The sequence below is a fragment of the Bactrocera neohumeralis genome, chromosome 2, assembly GCF_024586455.1.
Source record: "Bactrocera neohumeralis isolate Rockhampton chromosome 2, APGP_CSIRO_Bneo_wtdbg2-racon-allhic-juicebox.fasta_v2, whole genome shotgun sequence".
In the NCBI taxonomy this organism is placed as follows: Eukaryota; Metazoa; Arthropoda; class Insecta; order Diptera; family Tephritidae; genus Bactrocera; species Bactrocera neohumeralis.
In genome coordinates this window covers 6,809,136-6,819,305 of record NC_065919.1, presented here as the reverse complement: position 1 = coordinate 6,819,305, position 10,170 = coordinate 6,809,136, and the positions used below count along the sequence as shown (strand labels likewise).

Genomic DNA, 10,170 nt, shown 5'->3' with positions numbered 1-10,170 from the left:
TCGCATAAGCTGTTTATGTCACTTATACCAGTTATTAATTATCTGCTTTATTATGCAGATTATATTATGTCAATAATACCATTTATTGATTCTATGCTTTATTATACCAATTAATATCACTTCTGCCGGTTATTTATTTATTAACTCTATGTTTCATTATGCCAATTTATGCTACTTATACTGGTTACTTACTGTCAGTTTCTTTATGCCAGCTTATTCCAGTAATACCAGTTATTTGTTCTCTGATGCCTTATTAAGTCACTTATACCAGTTATTTATTCTTTGCTTGTTTATGGCAGTTTTTGGTTATGGCAATTTATGTTAATTATACGAGTTATTTATTCTCTGCTTTATTCTGGCAACTGATTGCATTATCTCACTTAATTATTCTATGCTTGATTATGCCAATTTATTTCTCTTATACCAGTTATGAAATCTCTGCTCAATTATGGCAATGTGTGTCCCTTATATCAGATACTTGTTCGCTGCACTCCGCTTTAAAGCTTAGCGAATCAAAGACAACTTTAATTTGATCATGCCGGTTAATTTTATTTGTACCAGTTTTTTATATATGTACATATATATTATATATATATATTATTTATATACATACATACAACTGTATTATACCTTTTAGTTGTAAATCTCGAAAATTATATTACACTCGTTTAAAGCGCATAAGCAAAATCGCTTAAAACAATTTGCATGAAAATTTCGAACAAAACACAAAAGTTGACTGCCAAAAATGTTCAACAATTTCAATTATGAGCTTTTAAGCAACACAATATGTATATGTATGTACATATGTAGCTATTAATGTATGTATGCATGGAAATATTGTAAAAAGGCTTGAGTTAACAATTTGTTTCACAAATGGGGGTACATTTTATAACTCTTCAGCTGAAGGCTCCGTTAACTGCCTCGCTAGTAAGGCAATAATTGCATTTTTGTTGTTATAATAAGTAAATGTCTAGATTTTTCATTACAAAATTTAAGTCTGCTATTCTTACTGTTGCTTACCAAACATAAGTATACATAAACCTATTAAGATAGCTATTTGAATAAAGCTTCTTGGAACAAAGCTATGTTTTATTTATACGAGTATATGTATGTATGTATGTCGATCAGCTAATATGACAGAAACTCAAAATGGAAAAGAGAACAGTACACTTTTCTGTTATTGTACTATTCTGTTATTGTGGTACAGAAATTCGACAAAATTAATAGAATTTAGTACTTAATGGCTATTAAGCATAAGCATAAATACGTAACTTGCTAAAATTTAGCAGTGTTCTGTTAACATACTGTAATTTACATTTACAATGTTTGTGCTTTGATCATATTACACGTGTTATACCTTAGTATATTATTCTGTTACTTGTTAAAATTTAGCAGCTGTCCGTTAACATACTGTAATTTACATTACACTGTTGCCCTTTGAGCATACTACTGTGATTACAGTATTATACATACATATATTATACTTGATATACCTCTGCATATTATTCTGTAAACATTCTAGTGAAGCACATCGTAACTAAATAATCCATATATGTACATACATATATGCATACACATGTACTTGCATATGTATATATGATAGCGCATAAAAATACATACACAAACGAATGTTGCACACCTGCAGCACTCAGCAGCAGTCTGTGTGGCATTTATATTTGAGTTGTAAAATTTTGCAAATATAAAGTTGCACGAAAATGCGCGCAAATTTGTACCTACAAACATTTTATGTGAAAGAATATAATACAAATATGCTCGTATGTACAGGTGTATATATGTACATGTGTATTTATGCTGCTCTTGTGCCGTTCAGAGCGTCTATAACTTATGCCTATTTTGTTTTCACTCAGCATTATCATCATTACCGGTACGGTTTGGTAGCAATACCTTGTACCGGAGGGAGGCAGAGAGGTAGAGTCATCACTGTGGCATGGGTACGTACAGTATAAACGTTAAAAATTTGTTATAACCGAAAAATGCTGATGAAATGGCGCTAAAAAGTTTTGATGCTATTTTGCTTTTATCTTGCATTAATTTTAATTGTAGAAATATACGAGTAAGTGCGGTATACCTTATAAATGGTAGTCATAAATAGTTACACTGCTCTCTATAGCTGTATTTTCGTAGAAAAAACTTACATACATACAATTGAAAAATGATACTTGATAGCAAAGTCACCGATGCTGAAACTTTATTTCGCTTACAAGTTATCCGAATGATTTTTGTAAAAATCAGATTATTATCAACTCTTATCATATTATATTAGATTATATAAGTAAATAAGGATTGCACCACGACCTAAGGTCAATTGTGTCCTCTCCTAAGTCACAATGTCTTACTTAGCCGCCGCGAATTGATAAATTCCAATATACTGCTATTGAGACGATGTGATACCTATTTGTAAACATGGATCCAAGGACCTTTATCCTGCGACTGCAGGCTGCTGTTCAGTCGATTAGCAGATGTGTTGGGGTTTTAGACTCCAAGTCGCAGAACCGGCAATTCGCACAAGAAGCTAGGCTCATGTTATATACATAAATGCTTTTTGAGCTTACAATGGTCAGTGTAGAAGGCAACAAGTAGTCTGAGCTATTCCCTTGTGGGATTGATTATATATTTTATTGGTTCTAACCATCCATTAGCAACTTGGCATGGCACATGCCTAGGAGTTTTTGCAAATGCTTCTCCCTACCCACTTCTGCATCCTTGCGGAGCAGCACATTTATGGAGTGAGGACCAACCGCAATGAAAGATTCCGATCCTATCATGTTGGTGGATGCTGCGGAGCAGCCAAGCTTATCAGTCAATTCATTCCCAGCTATACCTTTGTGACATCGCACCCAAATAAAGTGCACTGGGTTACGATTTGATCTCGTACGCAGAGATCACTTTGAGTGTCGCTTGACTATCGCTTAGTATATCTACCTGTAGGTCCTTCATGTATTGGGAAGAGATTACCTTACCACTGCCAAACCTTTCTGCTGTCATTTGAAGCAGTGTGTGTTATACATTTTCGCTTCTCTTTCACTGCTATTTCAATGAACGCAGCTGTATGTAGCAGATCACAAATATATGTACATATGTATACACAATCTTACAGGTACATTTATATTATATGAAAGTAATCGAATGTAAATAAAAAATGTATTACAAACTGATAATGGCGAAAAGCTCTATATTCTCATCGATAAAACCCTTAACTCAGAGAACGTATATTTAAAAATATACGTTCCCTCAGAGAACGTAAAAGAATAGAAAAGAAGAAATATACGTTCTCTGGTTCCCTGACTTAACTTACCCAATCAGAGACAACCACCAGTACAGACACAAAATAAACAACTACTTCTTTACAAAATGCACCCGGTAGGTGACGCTAATGTTGTTTGGATACTGATTATTGTGAATATGGCACAACACATCCTCAGGGTGGTTATGTTAATGTTGTTAGTGACATATATAAAAGTACCAGATTAATTAAGAACTTAATCAATTAAAAACAATTTCTTTGATTAAATTGAAAATATTTTCATAAATAATATTAAGTAATGAAACCATAATTTTGTTAATCAATTTTTATAAAAATTTCTCTTAAAGCTATGATTTAACGTTAAAGAGAATTAAGCATGGCAACAACTGTAACGAACCCCAATCATATGTTAAATAAACATATCTGTTCTTATTTAACAATATTTTGAAATTTATGTGACATTTGTACATTTTTAAATAAAATAAGTATACAGCTAAAGCTATTTGAATAATAATAAATATGAGTAGAGAGGGTAAATATGTGAATGTTATACATACATACAATACGTATATAATAAAGCAGTAAATTTAATCAAACCTTATAACAGAGTTATCGGACATCGTAACCGAGGCGCTGGAAGTATTTTTGAATCATATTCTATATGTGCGTGATTTGTACCCGGCACAAATTTTCAAAAAGAGACGCTTTTATAATGCACCAGTCTACATTTCCATATTCCCGCCACTTAATTCATACATACATAATATATTGCGGACTGCACGAGAACTACAACAACGAGGCGAATTGCAATGCGTGGTGTTACAATTTTACCATGACGAAATACCTTTAAACGAGTGCTACTCATTCGACATTAAGCATTTTGAAGCCGATGGACAAATGATATGCGAGCCAACAGCGGCTAACGACAAATTCCTGATAGAGTTTGAAGAACAACTTCGCAGTTCACTGTATAAATTAGCCGAGCGTTTAAAGCCGCTAAATGCGTTGCCAAAAGGTGCTAAATTCAAGATAGCACTTAATACAACGCAAGAAGCTTTTATTCATCTTAGCCACAATTCAAATTATCAGGTAAGCTACCTGATAAATGTAAGATATTTGTAATGTACATTTTATTATATAATTTAGAACTTCCCCTGGCTATGTGATGGTTTAAACCCAGAGCGGACTAAACAGGACATTGCTCTACTCCCGCTAACCCGTTTGAATAGCATCGGTTTGAGATTAAATTTGGAAATATTTTAATTAATATCGTGATAATGGTTGTCTTCTATTATAGAACATTGTTTCATTTTAATTTAGCTCTATACAATTTATGCATACACGAATAAAAAAGCAGACCGTTAGCGCAATTCTTATAGTAATCCTTGGCGTTTTAAATCCTCATAGGTTTTACGATTTACTACATTTCCCAGCGAATCTTCGAATTCTTCTTCCTGATCGGCTATCCAACGTTCACTTTGCTTTTGTGACTTAAGTTTCTCCCACAATGTGATAGCGTCCTCAATTTGCGTTACATTTGCAAAATGTGCCGTATTTGGAATACCAAGGCAACGCATTCCGTGAGCATGTCTCCATTCAGCAAAGTGACGTTGGAATGCTTTCGGGCCTTTGTATGTGAAGTTACCACAAATTTCGCAGTTATAACTGATATTCAGCCCATGTAGTTTATATAACCAGTAAGGTATTGGCTTGCCATCCCAACCAAGTGGCAAATTTTTGGGATTATATGGTACATCATCTGCATCGTCTATATCATCATTATCACTCTCGCTTGCTTCAACATCACTATCGTCCCTTTCTCCGCCAGTACGGGCTTGTTTACGTTGCACATTTTCTTTGGTTGCTGCTCTCTGTTCAGATAATAAGTCCGCGTATTTGTACAACAACGCCTCCAATTGAGCAATTTCCTTATGACGTTCGTTATCACGAGAATGTATATTTGCATTTTTGTTAGCTGGTTTTTTAGCAATTAAAGATGGGTCAAGTGTTTTCTTGCCTTTTGTTGAGAAAAGTCGTTGAGCACGTTCTTCAAGTGTACCGCCACATTTTAAGCCCAACGCCATAAGCGCCGATTTTAGACGATCCAAACCAAGCGACGCTAACTCCTCCCAACTGGAAAATGCAGATAAATCTAAATGCGCACCAGTATTGGCTAATGCGGATTCTGTCTCTTTAGATGCCCAACCTAAAACCAAATATACTTAAATATAAACAAATTATGACATTAAATAGTATTCGTAACAATTTACCAGGAAAACTGCCTTGTAACCATTGACGTTGAAATTCTAACTCAACTTTAACTAGTTCTGCATCGGTATCCAATAGGGGGTGTATGCGTGTTACAAAACTGTGCAAATATGCATTTAAATTTTCAATATATTTTCGATATTCACGATTTTTACGATCTCGCGGGATATCAAAGACGTGATCAAAAGTCATCAGATAGGTTATATAGTCCACTTTCTCCACACCACGAAGATTTAAATATTGCTCATAGCATTCGTTCAAATCTAAATATCGGCCACCACCTTCTTCATCGGTGAATTCCACAAGAGCTGACATATCTTCTAAGTTATTATACGCTTTTGTAAGTTCTTCGAATTCGACGGAGAGAGGTATACTTATCTCAGCGGGATGCTTTTTATAAAATTCTTTAATTTGTTTCAAACGTGCATAAAATTCATTGAATTCGTTTGGCCCAGAGAGTGCCTGAATTTCAGCTTTTCGTTCATTATCTTTATCTTCGTAAAGTTCCTTTAACTTAGTTGTTGAATTGTTGTGCAGATCCAACAAACATTTTAACCTCTGCTCTGAGTGAATCCTTTCCTTTTCTCCAGGTTTCTTCGTCGCATACTCGTCCACCATCAACTTAATCAAACGTTCACGCTCCTCATGGTAGCGACGTTGCTGCTCTAGTAGAGTCTCCATCAATTAAAAATGTTTAATATTTTAACACCACACAAATATTAGTAATAAATATTAACTTTTATCAGAATACACGGCATAAACATCCAAATCAATTGCAAATGCGGTTGTCAAAACATGGCTTGATTTTCTTTCAAGTGACAGTAGGACTGCCAATCCAATAAAATTTCATAATAATGAACAGAATATGTTTGTATAAAATTTTAATAATAATAATTACAATCTTGTTTTACGTTTCGAAGATAAAATCAATCTAAAATCGAGATATAATGCAAGATATAAAAAATAAATTACATTAAATTATATATAAGAAATTTTTAAAAATTACCTAAATACTTTTCCAAATTGACTGAGGTATTAGGAACACTTTCGGTTTTTAACTACTTTTAAAATTACGGAAGAGCAGCATAAAACAAAAAACAAAAATCAGAGTTGTATTTACAGGGCTGCATTTTTTGGGTCCAAGTTAACTAACTTTTCAAAATATGCAATTATTACAAGCTCTTTCGCGTTTTTGCTTTAAATATATATGATGATGTTTAAAAATTTTACTTTAATATATATGTAAACTATTTTTAAGCTCATAATTTTACATCTGATATATAAGGTCCAAATCGCGTGCAACCCTGCGTCAGAAAATTCAAAATGGCCGTCACCAACAAAAAAGTAAAATTTCTGTACAGTGAAGAAGCGTCCGAGAAAAGTTCGATATACTGTGTGTGTTTTTTAATATTCCCTATTCTAAAATTAAACAATTAATTCTAATTGAAAACTACCAAAAACTTGAGATAATTGAATCGCGAAAAAATGTGAGTTGGTGAAGTGTTAATAAATGTAAGATTAATATTACTTAGAAAGAAAATTTTCTTGGGCAAAATTTTCATTCAATTATATTTTGCGAAAGAAAGAACAAAGTGTATTGGATAAATATACGGTTGACTGTTAAAAAGAAAAGCGAAAAGTGAAAGCATACAAGAGAACGTGCATCCTGAAACTATCTCCATGAATAGTATATTATAAAAAAAAAAACAAAACAGCTTTGCGAATTTTTTATTAATCAAAGCCGCGAAAGCAAAAATGTTCGTACACGCGTGTTATCATGTAAAGATCAGGAGCTGAAGAGCCTTTTCACACAAGTTGAGATTACCGCAACTTTGTTTGTGTATAACAAATTGAATTTGTGTCCAATCGGTCAACAACTTTCAATTGAAAGAACAGTCTTTGCTTTAAATATTATTTTTACTCCACGTTTTGCCTGATATAAACGGACATGGAGTTCGAGGAGCTTGAAGGTATAGCCAAAACGGACTTTGTTCCACTCATGCCGCTTATAAAGCAGGAACAAATTGATACTGCCATACCAGAGACGGCGGCATCAGAACAACTTACCGGCAATGCTGCCACAGCGACTACCTCTTCTTTTTCAGCTTCATCATTTGGGAATCCCTGCGATAGCGCTGAGAAGCGGGTAAGTCAAATATTTAGCACATACATTTGGCATTAAACATGTGTGTGTATGTGCATGTTTTTACGCCAGTGCTGGTACAACTTGGAGCTTAAATCATATAGTGCATCCGGTTCGACTTCCGCATGGAACCGGAACACGATAATTATTGGCAATTTTGGTCTTTTTGTAACAAGTTAAAATTGTCTATCTAATCATAATATTAATTTTTAGAAAAACGAAAATTATGTAAAAAGTAAAGTATAAATTTAACCCATTAATTATTTAAAATAAGTGTTTTTCCAAAACGTGGGTATAAAGTTTACAGCACCATTGATTTGTTTCAAAAGATTACTTCTTACCAAAAAAGTGTTATCTACAAAGAAAGTGAATCATATAAATGAACCTATGTAAAAAAAAATATGGAAAAGAAATGCTCATTATAAATAATTTCAAAGAACTGGCTTTATACAGAACAGGGTAGTAACAAACGAATGGCACATTGTCTGTTAGTCCTACGAAACAAATGTTGAACGATAAGATCATATCAGTAAAAACGATCCAATATAAAAGAAGTGTTAAAATAAGCCCGAACTATCAACTAGCCATACCCAGTAAAAGCAAATAAACAAAGCCGATCAACAATCGTGCCACACTCTTGCCTTGTATTCGTACATGTTTGAAACTAGTGCGCTTGTGTAAATTGCAGCATTTAAACGCAGAACATGGAATCCAATGAACTTATATGTCCATCCATCGATCGGTGTTCAGTTGATTTAAGTTTTCAGGTCGTTTTAAGATCATGACTGGTCATGACATATGTATATGTATGTAGATAAGCGCATTATAGGTAAACATATCTGCGTACCTTAAATATATTGCAATATGTTTTCAAACATGACAGTTTTGTGAATCAGCTAATGTTTGTAATTTCTATAGGTTATTAGCAAGCAAACTCCAAATCAGTGAGGAATAAAAAGAGAAAAATATTGACTAATTATCGACTTCCACGCATTAAGTATTTTTTCTTTATATGTACATATATGTATTTTTATTGGTCATTTTACATTGGTAACAACATATACATACATACATTATGACATTGTATTAACCAAATCTAATTAAACATTTCTTATTTCTTTAATTCAATATTAGTTTATTCACACAAAAATAACTTTTGTCTGTCAAATTATTTTTTTATTTCAATATTTAACTTGCAAAAAAATCCATTTACTCAATTGGCAGCTTTTATGACATTAAGTAAATAAGTATATTCAGCTGTTTAATAAATTAATGCAAATATTTATATATATATATAGAATTTTCTTTATAAAAGAAATGAATGGAAAATATTTGTTTATATTATAATAACTATAATAAAACATTATTACCCATAAAATGAGAAAAGAAGTTTAAAGTTTTTTAGATCACAAAAAAAAATTAAAATGTTCACACAGAAACTTAATCGTTGTAAATTGTACAAAAGTGTTTTGGGAAGTCTTTACTACTTTATCACGAGTGGCATTCAGTGAGGGTCGTAAAGTCATCGAAAACTAGCCTCATGCGAGTGGTCCATTCACATCTCTTAATCATCGAATAAATATATTTTGTGTATGAAACGTGTCAATGCTAGATTCTTATCAAAATACCAAATTTTTTGCTAAAACGACGTCGAGTAAAGATGCTTGACAAGGTTGCGAGGGCCCTATAATTTCATTCCCAAGGACTGTCAACTCGGCAGAATTCCGTCGCTAAAACAACAACAGGGCTCTACATTTATCAAAACGTATTGGTGTCCTCTCCACGTTACTGTGTAATATCTACATTTGGAAACTACCTCAACCGTTATTAACGACGGCCATTGGTATCGATGGCATGCGCTCCAAAGTAAACGGCTATCTCTCCGACCTTTCCTGCTTCTTCTCTAAAACCTAAAACACTAAATTCACAGCGACCATACACGACACGACCTGGAAGAACGAGTTCAGACTAGACATTATCATTGCAATCGATGACGTTAAATTTCCGACGGTTAATCCTAAGGTTTTAGGTGAAACACTAGACAGCCTATGTTCCTTCACACCTCATACATATGAACACGATAACTGCCAAAATACAGAGCCGCAACAAAATCCCCAAGCCATTAGCTGGCAGTTCATGGGGAAAAAATACAAAGTCAAGTTTTTGGCAACATACAAGAAAATCGGCTGACCGGTCCTTAACTACACCACACACATACATACATATGTGAAACGCAGTCGAAAAAACTTCAGACATGTCAGAACAGTGCACTGTGGATTTTGTCAGGATGTCTCTTAATGTTTTCGTTAGAACATATACGCGAGACACGTATGAGCGCGATTAAGGAACATAACGAACTTGTCTCCAAACTGTTTCTGTTGACTACGTCGAAGAATTAGATAGTGCATTCACAGTGGAAGCACTAACATCTTCACAGACTCCCTCTCAGTGAATGGCGTACTTGGAGTCAAACTACCACGCATTGCAGACTAAA

General features: G+C 33.7%; 3 protein-coding genes across 6 annotated transcripts in view; 2 read left to right on the top strand and 1 right to left on the bottom strand.

Annotated features, from left to right (window-relative positions):
• The first annotated feature begins 3,674 nt into the window (after window positions 1-3,674).
• On the top strand, window positions 3,675-4,647 carry LOC126759800 (DNA polymerase zeta subunit 2). The gene is made up of 3 exons (XM_050474914.1): window positions 3,675-3,797; window positions 3,873-4,354; window positions 4,412-4,647. The coding sequence occupies exons 1-3, from the start codon at window positions 3,785-3,787 to the stop codon at window positions 4,526-4,528; spliced, it is 612 nt and encodes a 203-aa protein (XP_050330871.1). The 5' UTR covers window positions 3,675-3,784; the 3' UTR covers window positions 4,529-4,647.
• LOC126759789 (splicing factor 3A subunit 3) lies at window positions 4,541-6,377 on the bottom strand. The gene is made up of 2 exons (XM_050474904.1): window positions 5,536-6,377; window positions 4,541-5,471 (listed from the first exon to the last, which is right to left on the bottom strand). The coding sequence occupies exons 1-2, from the start codon at window positions 6,212-6,214 to the stop codon at window positions 4,639-4,641; spliced, it is 1,512 nt and encodes a 503-aa protein (XP_050330861.1). The 5' UTR covers window positions 6,215-6,377; the 3' UTR covers window positions 4,541-4,638.
• A 510-nt stretch (window positions 6,378-6,887) lies between these two features.
• Window positions 6,888-10,170, top strand: part of LOC126751685 (E3 ubiquitin-protein ligase TRIM33) — a 34,241-nt gene continuing 30,958 nt past the window's right edge. For all 4 annotated transcript variants that reach the window (XM_050462144.1, XM_050462142.1, XM_050462143.1 and 1 more), the window contains exon 1: window positions 6,888-7,679. In XM_050462144.1, the coding sequence (XP_050318101.1) occupies window positions 7,482-7,679 (198 nt within the window). In that variant the 5' untranslated portion in view covers window positions 6,888-7,481. The remainder of the gene's footprint in view (window positions 7,680-10,170) is intronic.